Here is a 27730-nt window from a genome sequence, read left to right as displayed (position 1 = left end):
CCAGAAATCTCTCACAAAGCTCTCAGGGAATTTAAGATCTACTAAATCTTTTAGTGATCTAAAGAGAGTTGGACTTAATTAGTTTACTTTTGTTTGATAGGCTAAACTCTTGCAAACTGCTTTAATCAGTGACTTGTAAAATATTAATCCATTCATGAGAAAGCCTAAGTCCTGTAAATGACTCTTTGCATGAAGAGATTTAAATTCACAGGGCTCCTTAGAGAAATGACTGATTCTAGGTGTGAGGCAAGGAAATCATAAGACATGCCTTTAACATCTTGTCCCATAGAGTGTTCAAAGGAGGTGGGGAGGTGACAAAAGTACAGAGCCATCTTAAGTAGCCCTCACCTCCACTGACCAAACTGGGGACAATTTAAGTATCAAAAGAATAAGGAAAGCAATAGATTGCAACATTAACTATGAAAGAAAATACATGATATTTTAGACAAATACACTAAAAAATTAGAGATGAACTTATATGTCTCAATTAGCTTCAGAATAATACTGGTCAGGGAAGCCTGAGTCAGGTATGGATAACACAGAAGCAACCATGAATTGGTAAGCCCTGAAGCTGATTGAGCATGAGGGTTCAATACACTATCTTGTCTACTTTTGTTAATGTTTAAAGTTCCTCACAGGGACTCCCCTGGTCACCCAGTGGTTAACAATCCACCTTGCAATACAGGGGACATGGGTTCAGTCCCTGGTTCGGAAACTAAGATCCCATGTGCCGTGGAGCAACTAAGCCCACGGGCCACAACTACTGACCCTGTCCACCACAACTGAGTCGGTGTATGGCAATGATAGATCCCACAGGATGCAATAAAGATCCCACATGCTGCAATGAAGATCTGATGCAGCCAAACAAAGTAAATAAGTAAGTAAATAAATAAAATTCCCCATAATAAGTAGTTTTAAAATGAATGAAAAAACAAACTATGATGTCAGGGCTTCCCTGGTGGTCCAGTGGCTAAGACTCCACACTGCCAATATAGGGGGGGCCTGGGTTCAATCCCTGGTCAGGGAACTAGGTCCTACATGCTGCAACCAAGACCTGGCATAGCCAATTAAATAAAAAGAAAAAAAAACAACTATGATTTCATAGTGTTATATACACACATACACATATATACCAAAGGCAATGGCACCCCACTCCAGTACTCTTGCCTGGAAAACCCCATGGACGGAGGAGCCTGGTGGGCTGCAGTCCATGCGGTCATTAGGAGTCGGACAGGACTGAATGACTTCACTTTCACTTTTCACTTTCATGCACTGGAGAAGGAAATGGCAACCCATTCCAGTGCTCTTGCCTGGGGAATCCCAGGGACAGGGGAGCCTGGTGGGCTGCCATCTATGGGGTTGCACAGAGTCGGATACGACTGAAGTGACTTAGCAGCAGCAGCAGCACACATATATACACAATGTGAGGAGAAGAAAAAGCTCTCTTTTTTGGAGAAATCTCAATCACTAACAGTAGATAGGATAATTAGAAAATCATTTTGCAAGGACTGATGCTAAAGCTGAAACTCCAATACTTTGGCCACCTCACACGATGAGTTGACTCACTGGAAAAGAGTCTGATGCTAGGAGGGATTGGGGGCAGGAGGAGAAGGGGACAACAGAGAATTAGATGGCTGGATGGCATCACCAACTCTATGGACGTGAGTTTGAGTGAACTCCGGGAGTTGGTGATGGACAGGGAGGCCTGGCGTGCTGTGATTCATGGGGTTGCAAAGAGTCGGACATGACTGAGCGACTGAACTGAACTGAACTGAATGTAATATATATCAGCAAAGTCAATGGTGAAAGGCTGAGAAACAAGAGGGTCACACAGTCCCAAAACACCGTCCCAGAGATTATGTCTTCCTTGTACTGGAATAAGATACTTTTGAATACCTTGAGGAGAAACCTGGCCAGGAGGGCCACGGGAACCAAGTGATCACCCATAAAGGGACAAACAAACATTATATGCCAGCCACTTGGCCAGAATCTAATCATGAGGTAACAGTCAATGCACTGAGGGCCACCTTTGAAACAAATGATCCAAGCAGCTGTAGCCTAAAGAGACTCGACAGTAAGTGATCAGTGCTTTCCAGAGTAAGGCATTGTCATAAAGGGCATTATTGGCTCAACAGGAAGAAATCTGATATAATGTTATTACACAAATGTTAAATTTCCTGGGCATGATAGTGATACTGAGGTTGTGTTGAAGAGAGTCTTTGTTTTTGGGAGATACTTGCTAAAGAATTTAGCCGTAAGGCTCATGCCATTTTGCAACTTATTTTCAAATAGTTCAGAGGAAAGTGTGTGTGTGTGTGTGTGTGTGTGTCTGTGTTTGGAGAGAGAGAACGAGAGATATCCAGACACAAACAGAACAAATGCCGCAAAACATAAACAAGTAGTGAATATCGCTGAACAGGTTCACTGTACTCTCCCAACTTTTCTGTGGTCCTGAAAGTTTTCATGAAAGAAAAGGTGGGGCGGGGACTTAAGTTCACTCTTTAAGAAGCTGGTTAAACTAGAGGCACCTGGGCAGCTGGCAACAGGAAGAAGGAAATTTTTCACTGTAGTACACAACTTTCTGTACCTTTTGAATTTTGAACCAAATAAGTGTATTATCAATGGCAAAAATAAATAGAGTTTATATTTAAAACTTGTTTAATATTAACGCTTTACAGTATCAAAACTTGCTAAATGGAATTTCCCCAAGTAGATAGACATTGAAGGCCCTTGATAATGGTATTTTTGCTCCTTACAATGTTCTATAAGGTAATTTATACAGAAATTATAAAGTAAAAGAGTCACTGTGCGTCTGGATTTCCTGGGAGTGTAAATGTCAGATGGCACCTCAACACTACTTCTCCAGCTTGTGCAGCCTCCGAGGTTATATCCTTCTTATGCCAAAATACATGATATTTTAATTGTTTTGGAAAACCTAGAGCAGAACACATGGGGTATAATGCAAGATTTAGTTGCCAATATTGACATTAAAAGTCACAAAAAATTACTTCGGAGCTGCCAGAATATGCTTCTTATTACCTTTGGATAAGTGAAACTTTGGAGAGTTAGAGAGATCTTTCCCCCCTTCATTGAAACATTGAAAAAAATGAAAAAGAAAGGAAATGACCATGCTGTGGCTGATTATGTATAATTAACTATAATAAAATAGACCAATATATACAGATATCATGAGATCCTCAAGTTATCTAATTAAGTAAAAATGGGTATGGTAACGGGTACGGTGTGTTGCAGAGTTAAGCGTGTATGTGACGTGTGCTGGATATGCAAAGGATGTCTCTGGGGGAAGTGAAAGAGAAAGAACACAGAAACACTGGTGGCCCCCAGTAGGGAAACCTGGAAGAGGAGGGCTAACTTTTCATTCTAAGCTATTTTGGAACTGTTTCTAATTTTTACCAATGGGAAGTTTTACTTTTTAAAAATGCATCAATATGTTGATAAATGCTTTCCAGGGATCACCTCCTCTACGTGGGTAAATTTTTTAAATTAGAAGAAAACAGAGTATCTGTAATTACACCACCCAAGGAACTGCTATTAATGGAGGAGCACATTTCCTTTTAATCAAGTTTCTGAGTGTTTGGTAAGCAAGAAGGTTTTCTAATTTCTAGTTCACCATATTGTCTTCCATCATTTTTCTAAAAGAGAAAGCAAATTGCTTATTAACTGTTTTACAGTTAAATGTACATTTTAAATATTTCATGTTTAAATGTGCACTTAAAATGATTTTATAAGTGAAAGTCACTCAGTTGTGTTTGACTCTTTGCGACCCCATGGACTATACAGTCCATGGAATTCTCCAGGCCAGAATATAGGAGTGGGTAGCCTTTCCCTTCTCCAGGGATCTTCCCAACCCAGAGATCAGTATGAACTCACTGTTTTTCATATAGATATATAGATAATAAATAGCTACAGATGTTGTGTATGTGTAAATATATATACGTATATATATGTGTGTGTATATATATACATATATATATGTATATATATATACGTATATATGTATATATACGTATATATATATACGTATATATATACGTATATATGTATATATAAGTATATAAGTATATATATACGTATATAAGTATACTTATGTATATATATACGTATATATGTATACTTATGTATATATATACGTATATATGTATATATATACGTATATAAGTATATATATACATATGTATATATACGTATGTATACTTATATACGTATATATACATGTATATATATATGTAAGTATACTTATATACGTATATATATACGTATATATGTATATATATACGTATATAAGTATATATATACACGTATGTATATATATATATACGTATGTATATATATAAGTTATAAGTATATATATACGTATATATGTATATATAAGTATATAAGTATATATACACATATATATGTATATATATACGTATATAAGTATATACGTATATAAGTATATACGTATATATATAAGTATATATGTATATATATACGTATATAAGTATACTTATATACATACATATATACGTATATATGTATGTATATAAGTATATATATACGTATATATGTATATATATAAGTATATAAGTATATATATACGTATATATATGTGTGTGTATATATATATATAGATAATAAATAGCTACAGATGTTGTGTATGTGTAAATATATATAAGTCCCAGTTGAGACAACGTCAGTAGAAATGAATATGTAGTGCTCAGATCTTGGCTTCTAAGTATTGTTCTCCACTAGAAAGAACAAGGCCCCTAAAATGGTTGAATTCCAGGGCAGGGGCAGGAAAGTGAAAGACGCACGTGGAACATCATGTTTTCCCTGAAATTAAAAGGCAGTGCTCAAAGCACAATGGCAACATGTCAGGGGGACCAGCAGCCAACCTGGAGGGGCGCTCAATGGCCATCAATCAACGTGAGTGGAACTTCCCTAGTGGCCCAGCAGTGAGGACTCTGCACTGCCAAAGCAGGGGATGTGGGTTTAACCCCTGGTCAGGGAACTAAGATCCCACAGGCCATGCAGCCAAAAAAATTAAATAAACATACAAACCCAAACAAACCTAAGCATCAAAGTGAAAAAATAAAGAGCATATGATCTCAAGTTTCATGTTAAAAAATAATTTTAAAAAATCAATTTAAGCATCAAAATAAATGATTGCAACAATTTTTAACCCATTAAATAAGAATCTATGAGTCTACACTGATAGAAGTAAAAGGGAGAAACAGGAAGCTCCTCCTCAGAGCAGAATGCTAACAATTAAGGTAGAATAAACTTGATGGAAGTAGAAAGTCTCTATGTGGTGACCGTCACAGTAACCGCTGACTGAGTAATAACCAATTCAGTCGGGAATTATCAATGAAAGCTTAAACTAGTTTGTTCAAGTTTGACAAGAAACGATATCTACATAATCTCAATGTAGCTCCCCAAAGAAGCTTATTAACGATACATCAGAAATCACCTGAAGCAGACCCCATCTTAAGCAAGTGCTCAAAGTTAACATCACCAGGAATGGGACAAGTCCACCTCATGAGGACACATACACCACTTCTGTGGCAATCCTATCAAAAATGTGTTGTTGTTTAGTTGTTCACTTGAGTGTGACTCTTTGCGACCCCATATACTATAACCCACCAGCCTCCTCTGTCCATAGGATTTCCCAGGCAAGTATACCAGAGTGGGTTGCTGTGTCCTTCTCCAGGGGATCTTCCTGAACCAGGGATCAAACCCACATCTACTGTATTGGCAGGCAGATTCTTTACTGCTGAGCCACCAGGGAAGGCCACCAAAAATGTATAACCTGAATTTCATCATGAGGAAACATTAGAGAAATTCTAACTGAGGGACACTCAATAAAATAATTGATTTGTACTCTTCAAAAAGTCAAGGTCATAAAAGATGAAGAAACTGTTTCAGATTTAAAGACATGACAACCGAATTAGGCAGTGATCCTAGGTTGGATCCTGGACCATAAAAACAAAACAAAACATATTTTATTCTCTCGTGCCATAAGGGACATTATTGGGAAAATGAACTACACAGAATAAAGTCTATAGATTTAATAGTAATATTGTAATAATGCTGACTTCTCCGTTTTGATACCAGTACTGTGGTTATATAGGGGAACGCCCCTGACTTCAAGAAATAAACCTGTTAAGACTGAAGTATGTAGGGATCAAGAGGCATCATGCTTGCAATTTACTCTTCAAAACTTTGTGTGTGTTTGTGTGTGTGTGTGAAACAGAGAGAGAGAGAAGAATAAAACAAACGGGGTAAAAAGTTAACATCTGGAGAATCTTGCTGAAGGGTACAAGAGAATTCTTTATACTATTCTCACAACTTTAGTTTTTTTCTAAGTCTGACATTATTTCAAAACACACAGAGGGACTTCCCTGGTGGTTCAGTGGCTAATATATTCTTTGTTCCCAATTCAGGGGTCCTGGGTTTGATCTTTGTTCAGGGAACTAGATCCCACATGTCACAACTAAGATCAAAGATCTGGCATGCCACAATTAAGATGTGGGACAGCCAAATAAATGTAAATAAAATTTAACAAACAAAACACACAAACAGTTTTGATACCAAAAGTGTACACTGGACATCCTTAATCATAAATAATCTTTGTTTCCTTAGGATTCTTAATTGAATTACTAAGTCAAACAGTTTAAAAAATATTGACCTACGTGGTAGAGAGAAGTTTTTGAGTTCTTCTAAATGTGGAGAAGAAAGGCAGGGAAAATGGAGGAGTTGAGAGGGTAGACCACAGCGGGCAGCTGGGGTATGGAACTGAAGCTACAGAACATTCTCAGAATGTGCGAGAGCCAAAAGCCATAGGAGTTCACAGACTGGCAGATGGGGTGAGGGACCACAGCTGACAAATGTCTGCAATGCTTTTCAGGAACATCGTCTTCACATGGTGTAGCTGACTGCCTGGTCATTCACCTGCACAGCAGCCTGGTAAGAACAGGCTCAGGTACTTGGTCCAATCCAGGGCCCTGGATCCTTCCTGTATGCATCCCTCTGTGCAGGCCACTTACCCACTGCTGAGTCTCACTGGGTCCCTGAGCCTTTCCAGTTGGCACCCAAGAAACAGCCATGACTTCTCTACCCAGTCCATAGTCATAGGACCTAGTGGCTTCTATATGATGCAAGTGAGAGTGAAGCCAAAGTGTTAGTCACTCGTGTCTGACTCTTTGTGACCCCATGGACTGTGACCTGACAGGCTCCTCTGCCCATAGAATTCTCCAGGCAAGCATACTGGAGTGGGTTGCCATTCCCTTCTCCAGCGGATCTTCCCAACCCAGGGATTGAACCCGGGTCTCCCACACTGAAGGAAGATTCTTTACTGTCTGAGCCACCAGGGAAGTCCCATTATGTAAGTAAATAATCTGAAATAATCTTTCCTTTTAAATGCCTATAACACATTCCATCAAGTATATATATTATATTGGCTCTTTGATCCCCTGGAGGAGGAAAATGACAACCCACTCCAGTATTCTGGCCTGAAAAATCCCAAGGACAGAGGAGCCTGGCCGGCTAACAGTCCAGGTGGCAAAGAGTTGGACATGATGAGCTAAGCACACACTGAGTATTTGCCATTTGCCAGGGACCATGCTAAGCACTTTATATTATCTCATTTAACTTTCTCAATAACTATGTGGAATGGTAGTATTATTAACATAAAGTCTATTATACAGATAGAAAAACTAAATCTAGAGAGGTTAGTTAAGGTAAGACTTGTTCCCAGTCATACAGTGTATATTCAAATCCATGAAGTCTCCACCCTAAACCACAGTGCGATGCGGGATAGAACATTTTAACTAAGAAGAAAAAAGGCAATCAATCATAAGTTGAATATCTTAAGATAATAAATTGGGAACCTAGGATGAAAATTATATTCTTACAAATATATATTCCATTCTTCCATTCCTTAATCATTTGATAAAGGGAACATTACCTGACAGAAGAACTGTTGCTGGCTTCCTACTCCAGGTGTGTTACTGAAGGTGCTGGTAGACTTGGAAGAAGGAACTGGAAGACGATGGGGCACACTGACCGATCCTGGAGTCCTGTTTGGCTGGGTCAGCTGATCTCCTGTAAAGTTTGATCCTGAAGCACCAGACTGAACCGCAGACCCAAGACTAGGATGGACAGTGCTGGACGAACTGACAACAGGGAACCGACTAGGTCCTGCCATACTTGTCACCGAGGGCATGGTGGTGAAGCCAGGTCTTCCTTGGGAGACGCTGCTCTGCCCAGGGGACAGGTGCAAGACAGTGGGCGATGCCTGCTGCAAAGGTACCTGTCCACCGACGATCTGAGGAGAGGCGTGGTTGACAATCACCGGGCTTCCGGAGGTGGCGAATGTCTGCCCAGACACTAACTGGACGGCGGCACTCTGGTTGTTCAGCATCTGTCCAGAATATGGTTGGTTGGTCCTGAGCATGTTGGAAGAGTTTCTGTTCAACATGACATGCTCTGAGGCCACCTGGCCAGAAATGAGCTGAGAAGGCTGAGTCTGAAGAAGCTGCCCGTTGATGGTCTGGACGTGGTGTACCGAGTTGGAACTGACAGAAAGGCTTGTAGGTATGAGGAACTGACTCTGGGGTGTGTGAGGCTGGCCCATGGGAGAATGAATAACGATACTGCCCCCGGCGCTGCTCACGGCCTGCGAGGTGACGGGCTTCCGTGTGTTCTGTTGGTTTACGATGTTCACAGACATGTGCGGACCAACCACGGAGCCCTGGGGTGAGCTTGCAGAGGCGAACGAGATCCCTTGCTGAACATGGTGCTGCTGTATTCCCAAGCTGTTCACATTGTATGTGTTCTGCTGACCCATCTGGATAGGCTTTGGCTGGATATTAACTGGGACTTTATTTGAATTTGGTGCCAGACCCCTTTGTATGATGATGTTATGCACAGGTAAAGATGTTTGGAAATTTGTGCTGTTAAACGGAACGGTAACAGGCTGTGCTACTGGGCTGGAACTAGAGTTCCCAAACAAAGAGTTGCCATTAGGAGTCTGTCTGTGAACAAGAAGCCCTCCACTCACATTTGAGGGGGCTTGCTGCCCACTACCCTTTAGTATAATTTGGGATCCATCTAGGTTATTAATAGTCATCATGGAAGGTTGATTACCAAATGACCCAATTAACTGTATTTGCCCAGAACCACTAATCTGGCTGCTATTAGACAAATGCTGGCTGGGCACACTAATCCCCACGTGGTGCATAAAGCCATGGTGCACGCCCACCGTATTGCTTGCAAACGATGTGCCAACAGGCACATGAGTCACCCCTATAGGCTGCAGTGTCTGACCTGAGCAATTAGAAACATTAGAAGCCTGAGTAAAGGATGCTGATGAAGAGGGATGAAGCTGAGCTTGTGCAAACTGTTGGCTTGAACCTATACTGGCATCCAGATATGCCTCTTCTGCCAATGTCTGTTCAGTGATATTGGCCTCCTGCAAGGATTTCTGAAGAATGTCGAAAGGTTGGTCCTCACTGAGATCAGGAAGAGGAGAAGACTCAAGTTCATCTTCGAGAAACTGAAGGCTACTTGAAAGTGGCAGTCCATCACTGGGCCCTTCTCCAAGCTGGCTGCTTACAGCTTTGAGGGCTGACTTAGGATCGGCATTCTAAAAAAATAAGCGGGAGGTTACACGGCATATCTCACCTCTGAAAGAGATTCTTAAACAAAAAATGAATCCCACTTTTGAATATGAATAAAGTATAACAGTCTGCTTTTTAGACTCAACTCTCCAAACTGCTCATTTTATTCTGATACTTGATTTCCTTAGTAATGATGTTTAAGCTTTTTTTTTCTTTTGGTAAGTATAAGCATTCATTGCTCTGGTAAATTATTTTATAGGGAACAGATCAATAATGCAAACATACTCATGGCTACATGAGTAGCTTTATTCTTTGAGACAGTGGCACAGGCCTTATTTTTCAGGATTGCTCCCAAGTCCAAAGCTTGAATGGGACTCAGCCTAGGGTATGTGTGTATCCAGGAGACAGCAGTGTCTAGTTCTTCGTACCACAGGAGGAGACGTGAATTTTGGGAGTTCTGAGTGTGGTTCTACTAGATGTCCAGAAGGTATCCCAGATTCAGCCTTGACTTTCAAGGTTTCTCAGCACTACCCTAGTTCTAAGCTGGTCCAATCCAGGCAAGATCAGTCTGGATGAAAAGAAGCTTCCCATGTGAAATGAGTGAATGGGCATTTGATTTCTTAGAAGTAATCAGCCCATTATGATGCTTTAGAAACTGTATCAGTGTCCTATTCATGAGTAAAAGCTGGTCACCATTTGTCAAGTGCTTACTTGTGCATTAGTGTCTGTTCGTAAGGAGCCCCTAAGGTCTGGGCGTTCCAATCAGAGACAACAAAACAGGCACATGGAGAGAACTGAGCACAGTTACTGATAAATCAGAGACACTCCACTGGGCCAGAAGTTTACCATGGGGTACGCAAGATTATAAAAGAAGAAAATGAAATCAATAGTTATTTAACACAAGGTGAAGGCAATGTGAATATACTTAACACAACCAAGCTGTATACTTAAAAATGGTTAGGATGGTAAACTTGTTGTTATATATACTGTAACATAATTAAAAATTTTTAAAGGTGAAGAAAAACATTTAAAAATAGATTAATCAAGAAAAAACAGTCCAGGGATTCCTTGGTGGTCCAGCAGTTAGGACTTGGTATTTTCACTGCCAGGACCTGGGTTCAATCTCTGGTTGGGGAACTAAGATCCTGCAAGCCACACAGTGTGGCTGAAAAAAAAAAAGAAGAATCAACAGTCCAGTATGCAAAACCCTAGAAATTCTCAGCTGTAGGCTAGTAAGGTATGGTGTTCTAGGGGCTAGAAGATGGGAAGAACCAGGTAGAAAAGCAAGACTAGTTCACCTGACACCCAATTAGAACTTGAAGTCATTTGAAAGGAAGTGGGGGAAAGCCACTGAAACCAAGGAGGTTTGTTTGCTTGTTTCTGCAGAGAAAGGTCAAGGCAACAGTGGATTATCTCCTGAGTGGTGAAACATAGTAATGTTTTCACAGTGCACAAATTAACAGACCATGGGTTTAAAATTTCATATTTTTCAAAGCTTTTAAAATATTTCTACTGCCATGACATAATCCAAGTTCCCCAAAAATACACCCTGAATGAAGCTGCCTGAAGAGTTAGAATTAACACTCACATGGAAGTGGGAGAGCTGGTGAGTAAAAATCATTAGTGTTGGGAAACAGGCTAAATACCTCCTTTAGGGGTTATAGGCATGCATGCAGTTATTGCCCATTCAGAATGAATTTCAGAATTGCTACTGATTCCCAAGCCTTACAGGAGATAGTGTTGTGACTGTAAAGCCATCCATAGCATGTGGAGGAGTCTCATATGTTATGATCTGACATACTTTGTACACACTCAAACACGTTAAAGAATTGTACGTTCCCAAGAACTTTCTAAAGCTATTCCAATGGTACTCCATATTATGGATGAAGAAAATAAAGACCCTGATGATGACAATAAGTTGACATTAACTGAACAGTGTGCCCATGTACTAGTTCCATTCATCTTAACCAGCCTATGAGGTAGATCTATCATTCTCCTGGATTTACAAATAAAGAACCTGAGCCTCATAGAGATTTAGTGATATAAACCAAGGTTACAGAGCTAGAAAGTGGCAGAGCAAGGATTCAAACTTGGGCAGTGGGACTCTGGACTATCTTCCATGGAGAACAAAGCAAAGATTAAAGTAACATGGGCTTAAACACAGCCATCTGGATACAGGTTCCAGGCAGGACTCCCCTGTCCCCCAGGTCAGATTTCTTGTCTAGATGCTTCTAGAGTTTAAGGACCTGCACCCTGGAACCTGGTGGCCTGGGTTCAATTCCAAGCTCTGCCACTCCTGGCTGTGTAATACTCGCTAAGTACCAATCTTCAGTTCCCTCATCTTCAAATATGGATATTAATAGAACCTACTATCCTTCACGGAATTATTGTAAGGCTTAGTGAGGTTGATATTTGTTAAGCTCTTAGTGCCAAGAACATACTGAGTGCTTAACAGGTGTCAGTTATGATGATCTTTTCCTTGTTTAAGATGAAAAGGATGAGAACATAACCATAATTCAGAAGGATTTTTCCTTAAAGCTTATGTAACAGTGTTCAAAAGACTCTTAAGTTTCTCAGGTTATGTGTCCATGGCATTTTAGAAAGAAAATTGAAAGCTTAGGAAAATAATAAAGTAAAAATCTTAATAGGCTAAGTTAAAAGTAGAAACTGTCAACATAATTCAATAGATTTTCCTCTTGTGGCAACTGCAAAAGACGAAATGAGGATTCCCATCATGATCCAAAAGCAATTGTAGCTTCCAGTCACCAGGCATCAATGTGACAGAAATGCCTGATCACTACAGTTTCCAATACTCACACTAGAGTTGGCGAAAATCGAATTTGAATTGGCTGCAGAATATCCTGCATTAGTCAAGTCCTCATTGCTCTGCAAAGGTACAAATTAAAAAAAAAATGATCACTTAGACTATCAAAGAAGAAACAAAATGTATGGCCGTGACAGCCTGAGTATTACTCACCGATTTATTACTAGGTCCATGTAGAAAATAGTTCAGTGCTTGTGGGTCTCTAGAAAACAATAACCAAACAGAGACAACAGCAAATAAATACATTACTTATATTTAGGGTTCACTTTTACTAGGGTAGGAAGAAAATGACATATTCAGCTCAGTTCAGTCGCTCAGTCGTGTCCAACTCTTTGTGACCCCATGAATCACAGCACGCCAGGCCTCCCTGTCCATCACCAACTCCCAGAGTTCACTCAAACTCATGTCCATCGAGTCGGTGATGCCATCCAGCCATCTCATTACCCGTCTCCTCCTGCCCCCAATCCCTCCCAGCATCAGACTCTTCTCCAGTGAGTCAACTCGTCGCATGAGGTGGCCAAAGTATTGGAGTTTCAGCCTTAGCATCAGTCCTTCCAATGAACACCCAGGATTGATCTCCTTTAGGATGGACTGGTTGGATCTCCTTGCACTCCAAGGGACTCTCAAGAGTCTTCTCCAGCACCACAGTTCAAAAGCATCAATTCTTCGGCGATCAGCTTTCTTCACAGTCCAACTCTCACATCCATACATGACCACCGGAAAATATTAGCTCAAGTAAAATCCTCTCCTTGTTTTAAAACTATTAGTAGTTTTTGTTTGGTTTGTTTTGCTGTCATTCCATTTCCTACTATCACTCATTTCAGCTTCCTAGGATTTCTTAGAAAATAAATTTAATAAAAGATTACCTAATGATGACTCCTATGTTAATCCATGTCACTCTGTCTTCCTACTATACCTATATATACCTATAGGTAGGTATATTATACTTTCCTACTATACCTATATATATCCACTATACTCATGATGATTATTTAATTTTTATTTAAAAAACCCACTTGGTTTCAATGTGCTTATTAGGTTGTTTCAGTGCAGCAGACCTCACACACTCAATTCACCCCAGTCCCGGAATGAGCATCTTACCCAATAAGATCAAGGAGACACGAGTCGTCATCATCATCCATGACAACTATAAAGAAAAGGAATAAGAAAGCACTGTTTCAGCAGAGCAGATTAAAGCCACCAGCATCAACGCAACACAAAAATATACCTTATACTTTCCTAGATAAATAACTGTAATTCATGTGCATTGCCCTCTAATTGCTTATTATGAATGTGATTTTTAAATTTTTGTGGTCATTCAAGAGATCAAGTATTCAATTTAAATTGTTTTTGTTGAACACAAATCCTTAACTTACAAGTCAAAAAGGAATCCAGACAAATCTAAGAGGGTTGGCAGCAACCCTTCACATGCAATTCCCCAAAGGGGCAGTAAACCAGGAACAGTAACTTCCTCAAAAAGTATAGTGAACAGAGAGGCAATCACAGTTTTTAAAAAATCCCGTGTATACAGAGGTCTTTGAATTTTGTGACTAGATGTTTCCAAACCTGGTGAGCAATCTGGATTTCTAGCCATATTTTTGCTATCTTTAGGAAAACAGAAAAGTCAATTCTCCCTACTTTTTGAGACAGAAGAGGCACCATTGCCCCAGGCAGTAGTGTGACAGGCTTTGCACTGAAGGTCCCAAGTTCCTCCCTCGGCAGCAGCAATGGCAACTGTTCAGCTGTAAACAGTGTACATCCTAACACTAGAATCTTTAAAGTAGAAACTCTCAACTCCCAGTTCACCCCAGCTCTAAGCCCAAAGCTCCCTCTCTCCCCAGCCATCGACAGCATCCAGCTCAGCCAGCGCAATCGCTGTGTTCTGGCTGAAACAATAACAACTGTACAAATTCCAAGAGTGGTTCTCCCCCTTTCTTTCTCCTCCCTCCCCAGAGATCCGGGAAACTTACACTAGTGATCCGACACCTGGCAACATTGCTTCGCACCCATTTCGAGCCATGCGTGGAATAATTTACATCATGGAATGCCAAGGCCAAGAGTTCTGGAGCCGTTGGAAAGGGCAGTTGTGAACGGCAGTTGGACGGAGGAATGAAATCCTGAAGAGATGCCCAGAAGAGGGACACGCCCGAAGAAGGCAGAGTTTCTACTAAGGTTTTTTTCCCTCAGTTAAAACTGCCATCTCCTCTCCACTTCCCCCCAACTTCCCATCCTATCGGTCACAAGGCCAAACAAATATAAAAATTACTCCTGCCACATGGAAGGAAACTTGCTTTCCTCAGGAAGGGTCTGGAAGGGGTAAGTATCCCCCCATATGGGAACTCCCCATTGGTGGGTGACAGGGTTCAGCTGCTGGTAGATTATCCCTCTGAGTGGATCACCAGTGGAGAGGAGAGTTGACGGGAGACAGGAGGAGGTCAGTGTGGACAGCTTATCCAACAGCCATGGCCACAACTGTGGGAGGAGCTCAGGCCAAGTGAAATCTGTGTCTAGGACTCAGATGTTGAGTTACCCAGGGACATGCTAGGATGACTTTACTAACATGGCTTTTGAGGGGTGAAAAGGGACAGGAAGGAGAAACTGGAAAACTATCATCAAGTAGATATGGTAGAAATTTGTGTGAAGGTCTGCCCTTAAATCCTGACATTTAACATGCCACATTAGCTGTTGCTCATTACTGTTCCCTGGGCTGGTCTCCCAGACATCACAGTCACATGGACTACATTAGCTAATTATGATGTATAATTAAGCCTATAAAATGCATATTATTTCTTTACTTCAATATGACTATTTAATTGGAGCTCCGCTGTACCCTCTGTAAATTCATTTTTTAAGTGTCTAACAGTTTTCAGAAAAACTAAATGTATGTGAAAAACAGCTTGCATCAGGGCAGAACCCTTTCACGTCTCTCCCTGGTTCCCTTTACACCTGTATCAGCTCCTCCAGTGCACGAGACGCCCCAGGGTTAACACACACACACACACCGAGACAGGAAGGCAGCACCAGTCGCTCCTCCCAAGCGTCACTGCCACCAAGACTTTCAAGCACAGAGAGCATCTGCTACCCCACAGTTCAGTGACAAGCTACTCCCTGAGTAGACTCAATAAAAGAACAATTGTACAAGAGGGATGAAATTAAAAGCCACTGCACATCCTCCCCTACCAAACCAAGTGGGTTGCCCAGACACTTGACAGAACACTCATGGGGACATCCACCCTACTCAGGGCATCAGTCCTACCAGACACACCTTCTCCTCCAGCGCCCCTTGGGTAGAATTCCACAAGCCTTTATAGTCAGGGGTACTCTGAGAATTCTACTTTTTAAAGGGCCACACTCTTTTCTGACTAAACAGTTTCAGATTAGCAGAGATGACTCTTAGCTCTACACACCCAGCTCTACATGGTGCAAAACCCAGTCACAATGCAGCCCGAGCCAGCATTTCTTTCTCCAGGAGGACAGACGGACACATCAGAGTAAATCTACCAGAGTGAATGTGTAGAAACTGACCAGGATTCTAAAGTGGAAAGACAACCTGAGGATAGAAATTAATGGCTCCAAAGTGAAGAGCTGAGGAGCTTTCTTTGGAAAGATTCTTCCATTACTTCTGGGCTCTTGTTGAAGCCCTCATTAAAGTAATAACTCAATTCAAGAGATGGGCCTCTGGCCGCCCCTCTTCCAAGGGGAAGTCCCTAGATCAGAGGTTACAAACTACTTCTTGGTTTCACACACTAGAACAAGACACATTCCCTGGGTGACGGCAGTTTGCAGCAGTAGGATCTGGCAGGGAGAGAAAGGGATGGCAGTTCTTACAGGTGTCCCAAGAGATCAGAACACACTGCCCAGACACCTGACCACCACTTTAAAAAAAAAAATTAATTTATTTTTATTTCTTGGCCACACGTGGGATCTTGGTTCTCTGATCCAAGACTGAATCAGCGCCCCATGCATTAGAAGTGTAACGTTTTAAGCATGGGTCACCAGGGCAATCCCACTCCTAGAAAGTGAAAGCTAATATTTAAAATCACTCATACTGTTCTTAATCAAGAAGACAATGTAAAACTGGCATTTCAAGTCAGAGGGAGAAAACAGCCCTCTAGAGAAAAGAAGGTGGATCCATACCTCCTATCTACACAAAAATAAATTCCAGATGGACCTAAGAGTTAAACGGGGCGGGGCGGGGGAAGGGAGGAGAAGAGACTTACAGTTTAAGAAAAACATATGGGAGAAATTTGTTTTTATAATCTTGGAGTAGGGAAAGGCTAAGTATGTCACAAGACGCAGAAGTCTGCCAGATTTGATGACAATTTTTTTAAAAAATTCTGCATGATAAAAAAAATGAACAAAGACTAAAAAACAAGCAAAAAAATAAAGTGGGGAAAACATGTTCAGTTCATATCACAAACAGCTTTTCTCCCTAATACATAAAGCGCTCATATTTTTAAAAAGGTCAGCTACCCTGCAGAAAATCAAAGGGTATGAAAAATCAGTCCATAAAAAAGGAAAGACAAGTGGCCCCTAAACATGTAAAAGTAGTCACCCTCACTTAAAATAAGAGAAATGCAAATGAAAATTACAATGAGATAAGATTATTTGTCAGACTGGCAAAGATAAAGTTTGATTAAGGACTATATGCAGAGTACATCATGAGGAACGCTGGGCTGGAAGAAGCACAAGCTGGAATCAAGATTGCTGGGAGAAATATCAATAACCTCAGATATGCAGATGACACTACCCTTATGGCAGAAAGTGAAGAGGAACTCAAAAGCCTCTTGATGAAAGTGAAAGAGGAGAGTGAAAAGGTTGGCTTGAAGCTCAACATTCAGTAAACAAAGATCATGGCATCTGGTCCCATCACTTCATGGGAAATAGATGGAAAAACAGTGGAAACAGTGTCAGACTTTTATTTTTGGGGGCTCCAAAATCACTGCGGATGCTGATTGCAGCCATGAAATTAAAAGACGCTTACTCCTTGGAAGGAAAGTTATGACCAACCTTGATAGTATATTAAAAAGCAGAGACATTACTTTGCCAACCAAGGTCCGTCTAGTCAAGGCTATGGTTTTTCCCGTGGTCATGTATGGATGTGAGAGTTGGACTGTGAAGAAAGCTGATCGCCGAAGAATCGATGCTTTTGAACTGTGGTGTTGGAGAAGACTCTTGAGAGTCCCTTGGACTGCAAGGAGATCCAACCAGTCCATTCTAAAGGAGATCAATCCTGGGTGTTCATTGGAAGGACTGATGCTAAAGCTGAAACTCCAATACTTTGGCCACCTCATGCGACGAGTTGACTCACTGGAAAAGACTCTGATGGTGGGAAAGGTTGGGGGTGGGAGGAGAAGGGGACGACAGAGAATGGGATGGCTGGATGGCATCACCGACTCTGTGGACATGAGTTTGAGTGAACTCCGGGAGTTGGTGATGGATAGGGAGGCCTGGCGTGCTGTGATTCATGGGGTCGCAAAGAGTCGGACACGACTGAGCGACTGAACTGAACTGAACTGAACTGATGCTAGTCAGCAAATGGGAAACAGGGACTTTACACTTTGGTAGTGAGAGCATAAACTCTGAAGAGGGCAACTACTTTAAAAATTTTAAATGCATGAATCATGTCACCTAGCAAACATTTCCAGGTGCTTGTCATACAGATATTCTTGCACAAGTGTGAAATGCTATGTGTATAAGACTATCCAGTGCAGGGGACTTCCCTAGCGGTCAGGGGGCTGTCTCCACACTTAACCACGCAGGGGGCATGAGTTTGATCCTGATTGAGGAACTAAGATCCAACATGCCTGTAACATAGCCAAAAAACAAAAAGACTTCTCCACTGCAGCATGATTGGTTTTTAACAACAGGCTATAAAAACCTAGATGGGAGGAGTATGGAATTTCTTCTTAAGGTGATGGAAATGTTATGGAATCAAACCACTGAAAACTGTACACCTTTAAAGGGTGAATCTTATGGTACTGAAATTATATTTAAAGCATTAAAAACAATGAAATGAAAGAGGTATGCACCTTTCTTGTTCCTTTGATCATATATCTTTCCAAGTCAGTTTGAATACATTTGCCTCATTATTTTCAGTGGCTGTGTAACAATCCATTGTGTGAGTGAATATAATTGATACCCAAGTATTGCTGCTGCTGCTGCTAAGTCACTTCAGTTGTGTCCGACTCTGTGTGACCCCATAGACGGCCGCCTACCAGGCTCCCCCGTCCCTGGGATTCTCCAGGCAAGAATACTGGAGTGGGTTGCCATTTCCTTCTCCAATGTGTGAAAGTGAAAAGTGAAAGTGAAGTCGCTCAGTCGTGTCCGACCCTTAGCGACCCCACGGACTGCAGCCTAGCAGGCTCCTCCATCCATGGGATTTTCTAGGCAAGAGTACTGGAGTGGCTTGCCATTGCCTTCTCCGACCCAAGTGTCGGGTAGAGGGAAAATATATACATGTGTTTATAAAAATCCAGACCCTGAAATAAGGTACAAATAACCAGCAATACCAGCTGCTTCTGCAAGGGAGACTGGGTAACTGGATTTGGGGCTTTCCCTGTTTGGGGCCTAGGTTGGATTCCAGGTTAGGAAACCAAGATCCAACAAGCTGAGCAGTGGCTCCACCCCAAAACAATTAATAAAACAAAGAGGATGGGGAGATCCATGAAACACAAGAACCTCAAGTCAGGTTCACTCTAGGTAAGCATGCTGGACATCATATACTTGGAAAATTTTCAAGCAGTCCAGTGGCCTCAAGAATAACCTATATCAGCTATCTCAGAAGAAATATCTTACAGTTTCATATTCATTAAGATCACAGAAAGATTTTAAAGACTGCCAAGCCAGAGATAAAAAGGAAGATGGTAGGCTATATATATATATATATATATATTTTTTTTTAATAGGAGGAAAAAAAATCTGAGCTCTCATATCAAGAAATGTGTTGGTTTCAAGAACAAATTTCAGGAAAGCTAGCTAAGCAAATCAATTCTACAGAAGAAGATGTTAAAAATCATAACAGGATTTCAAATAATTCACAAAATGAAATCTGGTATGTGACGGCTATCACAAATGGTTCTCTTCTCTTCCTTATATGCTTTTCTGTTTTCTCTTCTTCCAAAAACATTTTCTAGTGAAAATGATGACTAGTAAGCTAAAACTTTAAAAGATCACCAAGAATCAATAAAGCAGGTTATCTTACCAACATACAAAAAAAAATTACTGACATTTGCTTTATTTGCATTGACTTGGTATAGCATCAGTATATGTCATAATTTCCCAATCATTCACAAATTTGCCTTTAAAAGGTGCTGAGCTAGCACAGGGATCAGTAGGAAACTTTAAGCAGTCCTGAAAGCAGGTTTTAGAAAAGCCAGAGGCACCAGAGATCAAATCGCCAACATCCGCTGGATCATGGAGAAAGCAAGAGAATTCCAGAAAAACATCTATTTCTACTTCATTGACTATGCCAAAGCCTTTGACTGTGTGGAGCACAATAAACTGTGGAAAATTCTGAAAGAGATGGGAATACCAGACCACCTGACCTGCCTCTTGAGAAACCTGTATGCAGATCAGGAAGCAACAGTTAGAACTGGACATGGAACAACAGACAGGTTCCAATTAGGAAAAGGAGTACATCAAGGTTGTATATTGTCACCCTGCTTATTTAACTTCTATGCAGAGTACATCATGAGGAACACTGGGCAGGAAGAAGCACAAGCTGGAATCAAGATTGCCGGGAGAAATATCAATAACCTCAGATATGCAGATGACACCACCCTTATGGCAGAAAGTGAAGAGGAACTCAAAAGCCTCTTGATAAAAGTGAAAGAGAAGACTGAAAAGGTTGGCTTGAAGCTCAACTTTCAGAAAACTAAGATCATGGCATCTGGTCCCATCACTTCATGGGAAATAGATGGGGAAACAGTGGAAACAGTGTCAGACTTTATTTTTTTGGGCTCCAAAATCACTGTGGATGCTGACTGCAGCCATGAAATTAAAAGACGCTTACTCCTTGGAAGGAAAGTTATGACCAACCTTGATAGTATATTAAAAAGCAGAGACATTACTTTGCCAACCAAGGTCCATCTAGTCAAGGCTATGGTTTTTCCCATGGTCATGTATGGATGTGAGAGTTGGACTGTGAAGAAAGCTGATCGCCGAAGAATTGATGCTTTTGAACTGTGGTGTTGGAGAAGACTCTTGAGAGTCCCTTGGACTGCAAGGAGATCCAACCAGTCCATTCTAAAGGAGATCAATCCTGGGTGTTCATTGGAAGGACTGAGGCTAAAGCTGAAACACCAATACTTTGACCACCTCATGAGAAGAGTTGACTCACTGGAAAAGACTCTGATGCTGGGAAAGGTTGGGGGCAGGAGGAGAAGGGGACGACAGAGAATGAGATGGCTGGATAGCATCACTGACTCGATTGACATGAGTTTGAGTGAACTCCGGGAGTTGGTGATGGACAGGGAGGCCTGGCGTGCTGTGATTCATGGGCTCACAAAGAGTCGGACACGACTGAGCGACTGAACTGAACTGAACTGAACGGAGCTATGGAATGGGTAGTCTTATCATGTGATCTCTGAAGGTATAATGAGCTGTAGTCACTTTTATTTTTACCCATATATTTACCGGTTCCAGTGCTGTTCAATCCTTTGACTGAATTCAGATTTTCATCTGGTATCATTTCCCCCCTCCTGAAGGATTTCCTTTAATATTTTGAAGTACAGATCTGGTGATGAATTATTTCATATGTCTTTAAATGTTTATTCTGCCTTAATTCTTAAAAATGTATTTCACTGGATATATATAGTTCTGTCATTCAGTCACTAGGTCGTATCCAATGCTTTGTCACACCATGGGCAGCAGCATTCCAGGCTGCCCTGTCCATCACTATCTCCTGGAGTTTGCTCAAACTCCGGTCTATTGAGCCTGTTTTCTTTTGGTTCTTCAAAGATACTGCTACACCGTTTCTTGCTTGCCCTGTTTCTAAACAGAATTCTGCTGTGGTTCTTACTTTTGTCCTTTTGTACATAACAGGTCTCCCCTCCCCACCCTCATCCCCCACCACCAATACTTTAAAGATTTTTCTCCTTCAGTTCAGTTCAGTTCAGTCGCTCAGTCGTGCCCGACTCTCTGCGACCCCATGAATCACAGCACGCCAGGCCTCCCTGTCCATCACCAACTCCCGGAGTTCACTCAAACTCATGTCCACAGAGTCGGTGATGCCATCCAGTCATCTCATTCTCGGTCGTCCCCTTCTCCTCCTGCCCCCAACCTTTCCCAGCATCAGAGTCTTTTCCAGTGAGTCAACTCGTCGCATGAGGTGGCCAAAGAATTGCAGTTTCAGCTTTAGCATTATCACGGGTTTTAAGCACTTTGATTATGATGTGCCTCGGCAATGTTTTCTTCATGCTTCTTGTGCTTGGGATTCATTAAATTTCCATAATCTGTAAGTTTATAATCTTCCTCCAATTTAGAATAATTGCAGCCATTGTTGTTTGTTGTTCTGTTGCTAAGTGGTGGCAGACTCTTTTCGACCTTGTGGACTGCAGCACGCCAGGCTTCCCTGTTCTTCACTATCTCCTGGAGCTTGCTCAAACTCATGTCCATTGAGCTAGTGATGCCATCCAACCATCTCATGCTCTGTCGCCCCTTCTCTTCCTGCCCTCAATTTTCCCCAGCAGCAGAGTCTTTTTCAATGAGTCAGCTCTTCCCATCAGGTGGCCAAAACATTGGAGCTTCAGCATCAGTCCTCCCAATGAATATTCAGGGTTGATTTCCTTTAGGATCTACTGATCTCCTTGCTGTCCAAGGCACTCTCAAGAGTCTTCTCCAGCACTGCAGTTTGAAAGCGTCAATTCTTTGGTGTTCAACTTTCTTATGATCCAACTCTCACATCCGTACGTGACTACTGGAAAAATCATAGCTTTGACTGTAATGGACCCTTGTCGGCAAAGCAATGTCTCTGATTTTTAATAGGTTGTCTAGGTTTGTCATAGCTTTTCTTCTAAGGAACAAGTATCTTTTAATTTCATAGCTTCAGTCACCATCCGCAGTGATTTTGGAGCTCAAGAAAAGAAAATCTGTCACTGTTTCCACTTTTCCCCCATCTATTCACCATGAAGTGATGGGACCGGATGCCATGATCTTAGTTTTTTGAATGTTGAGTTTTAAGCCAGATTTTTCATTCTCCTCTCTCACCTTCATCAAGAGGCTCTTTAGTTCATCTTTGCTTTCTGTCATTAGAGTGATATCATTTGCATATTTGAGGTTGTTCATATTTCTCCTAGCAATCTTGCTTCTAGCTTGTGAGTCATCCAGCCCAGCATTTCACATGATGTACTCTGCGTATGAATTAAATAAGCAGGATGACAATACACAGCCTGGAATCATTCTTTTCTCAATTTTGAACCAGTCTGTTGTTCTATGTCCGGTTCTAACTGCTGCTTCTTGACCTGCATACAGGTTTCTCAGGAGGCAGGTAAGCTGATGTTGAATATACTTCATATTCTCTATGTCCCACCCTTCCTTCAGGGACTCCAATTACCTATGATTATGCTGCTTTAAAGTGGTTTCACAGCTCACTGGTGCTGTTTCAAAACTTTTAAAGTGTCCTTTTATATCTCTGGTTTTCATTTAGGATAGTTTCTATTGCTCTGTCGTCAAGCACACTAATCTTTCCTTCTGCAGTGTCTAATCACTTATTAATCCTATCCAATGTATTTTTAAATTTTCAACCATTGTAGCTTTCATCTCTAGTAGCTGGGTATTTTTAAAAAATATCTCCCTTGTCTTCAATCTTTCCTCTACCTTCTTGAAATTATGCAGAATAGTGACAACCTTTTAATATCCCTCTCTACTAATTCTATCATTTGTATCATTTCTGGGTCTGTTTCTACTGATTGATTTTTTTTCTCCTTATAATGGGTAGTGTTTTTCTCCTTTGTATGCCTAGTAATCTTTTGGATTAGATTCCAGACATTGCTAACTTTACATTATTGAGTACTGGATATTTTTGTATTTTTGAACTCTGTCTAGAACACAATTAGGTTGGTTGTAGGAATAGTTTGATTCTCTTGAGGTCTGATTTTAAACTTTGTCAATCTTTAGTCTAGGGTCAGTTTTGCCCAATACCCACCTGAGTACTTCACTTGATATTGCAGAATTGTAAGGATTTTTGCACTCTTACAAGTGGAAACACAAACTATTCTCTGTGCTGCGTGAGCTCCAAGTGTTAATTCCTCTAACCCTTTTGGCTGGTTCTTTCCCAGGACTTGGGTAGTCTCCCCATGCGCATGAGCTGACTGGGCACCAGCTGAAGAGTCAAGGGAGACACTCTCCAGGGTTCTGAATTACCTCAGTGCAGCTCTCTTCTCTGGTGCTCTGCCCCGAGTTTAGCCACTTTTACACCCCAGCAACATCAGTTCAACTCAAGAAGACCACCAGATGCCATCTGGGTTCCTTTTCCCAGTGGCCTGGAAACTCTCCCCAGACAGGACACTGGGGAAGTTACAGGGCTCATCCTATCCATTTTCTCTTTCTCATGAGTCACTGTCCTGGGCTGCCTGACAGTCAATGTCTAATAACCATGTTTTATCTAATTTTTAACTTTTATGAAAGAAGGTCAATCTAGTCCCTATTATTCCATCTTCAGAAGAAATTACTTTAGGAGGTAAGAACAGCTTATAATGAGTTCATTAGCATGAACTGTGGGATCAGAGAATCCTAAAAGGAGGAGGGAAGGAGAACAGGACAGTAAATTGCTTTAGCCCTGCCTCCTTCTGTTTTCTACCCTGAAAAAAAGCTTAGGGGAAACCTGCTTCTTTAATTACTACATTTAATGAAGTTGCTCAGCGCCCACTATGTGCCAGTTCTTGTGTTAAGGACTGGGAATGTCAAATGAGGATGACATAAAATGCAATGGTAAATATAAATACCCTTAGCATTTCTGTAGGATAGTAAAAGCAAGGCCAAAAAGTAAGTTACTGTGTTTATTTAAGCAAACAATATCCCAATAAGTGTCACGATCAACAAGTTACACCATAAAACAGCCACTTACCCAGGGAAAGTAACTGTTTATGTCACCTAGGATATAAAGTATTCTCATCTTATTTCTTTTATTGTATTGTTATTGTTATGGACTGTTAAATTTTGTAATTGTGAGGCTGTGTCAGACTTTCTGGCATAGTTCCTAACTGTAAGGAACTCACTCTCTTTTGGAAGACAGATGCAATTCACCACAACGCAATGTGAGAAGTGCTAGAGCTTTTGCAGGGGGTTCCCAAGCTTCTTCAGGTGAAGTCACTGGTCGTTTTTTGTGAAATAATATGACACTTTGCTAGAAAAAAAAAGACTGTATCTTCACAGTTATACCCAAATGTAATAAAAGGAAACTGTCAAACTCAGCATGATGGCTTCTGAGTTTTTCTGTTGTTATTCAACCAAGAACTTCATTTATTTTGTCACCAGCTAGAGCTCACTAGCAGCAAGGAAGAAAGGTGGAAAAAACTAAAACATTATTAGGACAAAAAGTTAGGAACCAAAGAATTCCTTGAAGTCAGAAAAGATGACCATTATTAATGTAAGCAATTATCAGTATTTCATGGTTCAACTCATGAAATGCAACTCATGAAATGGAATTCCCTGGTGGTCTAGTCATTAGGACTCTGGACTTCCACTGCAGGGAACATGGTTTGATCCCTGGTCAGGGAACTAAGATCCTGCTGTGCAGCCAAAAAAAAGAAAAGAAGAAAAAAAAAGACTTTGAAAGCCTTTAAGTTGCTTTACTTTTCAACTTGGAATGAGGTGGGCTGGACATAAACCTAATAAATTAAGCAATCAAGCTCACTACACAACATACTATAACATGGGGAGAAAGAGGGACCCATCTGAGGGGGTAAGGGAGAAACCTGGCCAGGCTTTACAGGGGCTGTGGCGGGGGGGGCACTGAATTTGGAAGTCAGGGGGCTTGTTCGGAACACTGACAACTACTGACACACTCCAATGTTTCAGGACTGGTTTATTTTATCCTTAATGAAGTTCATAGCCAGGGTAGTGATTTTAAAACTTTGATCCCTGGAGACCTTGGATTCTCTGAGGGGTCCAGGTGCAAAATTCCAACACAGAGATAATGACCTATGTTTACTTGCTATAGAACCATTTAACCATACACAGACCAGTGTTTCTCAAACTGGTATCTTAAGAAATAATCTTGGCTGGTCTGAGTTCTCAAGTTTGAGAAACATCAACAGATTCTAAAACCAGCCAGAAATATACATGCTGAAATATTTCAGGGCTGATAAAAATTCTGCTTAACATGTTTGCTGAAGGCCTCTCAAATTTTTGAGATCTAACGGGAATCCACTAATGGAAGACCTGTGTATGCACTGTCTGACTGATGTAAAGATGGTCCTGGGGAAAACATCTTTCTTCATCATCCTTTAATGTCAACTGCCATGTGATGCCAGGCTGGGTAGAAGGGCGGGTCTAAAACAAAGGAGGACATCAATAGAGGTTGGGGGTTGAGTCCTGAAAGTCTCTGAGGTGGTTCATGAGAAACCAAATTCCGAAAGTAACATGGCATGTGAGGATGTACTTAACCATCTGCTCTCCTGTTGCACAGTTACTGGCGGGAAAGAGCTCTGGGTATTGAGTTACGGCTCAGGTACAGGGGAGTGAAAGTGTTAGCTGTTCAGTTGTGTCTGACATTTTGTGACCCCATGGACTGTACCCCACCAGGTTCCTCTGTCTAGGGACTGATGCTGAAGCTAAAGCTCCAATACTTTGGCCACTTGATGCAAAGAGCTGACTCACTGGAAAAGGTGCTGATGCTGGGGAAGATCGAAGGTGGGAAGAGAAGGGGGCACCGGAGGATGAGATGGTTGGATGGCATCACTGATTCAATGGACATGAGTTTGAACAAATTCTGGGAAATGGTGAAGGACAGGAAAGTCTAGTGTGCTATAGTCCATAGGGTTGCAAAGAGTTGGACACGACTCAGCAACTGAACAACAACAATAAGTACAGTGGACCAAAAGACTCACTCAAATCTAAATGTTACTAACAGATTTATATATAAGACAATATTAGAGTGCTACCCTCACTGATGGTGATGGAATTCCAGCTGAGCTATTTCAAATCCTAAAAGATGATGCTGTTAAAGTGATGCATTCAATATATCAGCAAATTTGAAAAACTCAGCAATGGCTACAAGACTGGAAAAGGTCAGTTTTCATTCCAATCCCAAAGAATGTTCAAACTACCGCACAACTGCACTCATCTCACATGCTAGCAAAGTAATGCTCAAAATTCTCCAAGCCAGGCTTCAACAGTACGTGAACCGAGAACTTCCAGTGTTCAAGCGAGATTTAGAAAAGGCAGAGGAACCAGAGATCAAACTGCCAACATCCATTGGATTATAGAAAAAGCAAGAGAATTCCAGAAAAACATCTGCTTCATTGACTATACGGTAAAGCCTTTGACTGTGTGGGTCACAACAAACTGTGGAAAATTCTTAAAGAGATGGGAACACCAAATCATCTTACTTGCCTCCTGAGAAATCTGTACACAGGTCAAGAAGCAACAGTTAGAACCGGACATGGAACAATGAACTGGTTACAAATTGGGAAAGGAGTATGTCAAGGCTGTATACTGTCACCCTGCTTATTTAACTTATATGCAGAGTACATCACGTGAAATGCCAGGCTGGATGAAGCACAAGCTGGAATCAAGATTGCCGGGAGAAATACCAATAACCTCAGATATGCAGATGACACCACCATTATGGCAGAAAGAGAAGAAGAACTAATGGGCCTCTTGATGAAAGTAAAAGAGGAGAGCGAAATAGGTGGCTTAAAACTCAACATTCAAAAAACTAAGATCATGGCATCTGGTCCCATCACTTCATGGCAAATAGATGGGGAAACAGTGGAAACAATGACAGACTTTCTTTTCTTGGGCTCTAAAATCACCGCAGATGGTGACTGCTGCTACTGCTGCTGCTGCTGCTAAGTCACTTCAGTCGTGTCCGACTCTGTGTGACCCCATAGATGGAAGCCCACCAGGCTCCCCCATCCCTGGGATTCTCCAGGCAAGAACACTAATTAAAAGATGCTTGCTCCTTGGAACAAAAGCTATGACAAACCTAGTGAAAGTGAAAGTCGCTGTCATTGACTCTTTGCGACCCCAGGGACTATACAGTCCATGGAATTCTCCAGGCCGGAATACTGGAGTGGGTAGCCTTTCCCTTCTCCAGGGAATCTTCCCAACCCAGGGA

General features: G+C 41.3%; 1 protein-coding gene across 5 annotated transcripts in view; it reads right to left on the bottom strand.

The window, feature by feature from the left end:
* BICRAL (BICRA like chromatin remodeling complex associated protein) overlaps positions 1-27730 on the bottom strand; it is a 109269-nt gene that overhangs the window by 20796 nt on the left and 60743 nt on the right. For 4 of the 5 annotated variants that reach the window (XM_088831189.1, XM_055407092.2, XM_055407096.2 and 1 more), the window contains exons 3-6: positions 13549-13594; positions 12601-12649; positions 12441-12509; positions 7970-9649 (exon numbers count right to left, since the gene is read on the bottom strand). In XM_088831189.1, the coding sequence (XP_088687315.1) occupies positions 7970-9649; positions 12441-12509; positions 12601-12649; positions 13549-13589 (1839 nt within the window). In that variant the 5' untranslated portion in view covers positions 13590-13594. Of the gene's footprint in view, positions 1-7969; positions 9650-12440; positions 12510-12600; positions 12650-13548; positions 13595-14417; positions 17384-27730 lie in introns of those variants that run through there. The other variant, XM_088831191.1, reaches the window with a different exon arrangement.

The sequence above is a fragment of the Moschus berezovskii genome, chromosome 23 (assembly GCF_049115385.1).
Source record: "Moschus berezovskii isolate FMDL1 chromosome 23, NW_MosBer_1.0, whole genome shotgun sequence".
Classification (NCBI taxonomy): Eukaryota; Metazoa; Chordata; class Mammalia; order Artiodactyla; family Moschidae; genus Moschus; species Moschus berezovskii.
Note: the sequence above shows the minus strand (reverse complement) of the source record. Positions and strands in the feature narration are given on the sequence as shown.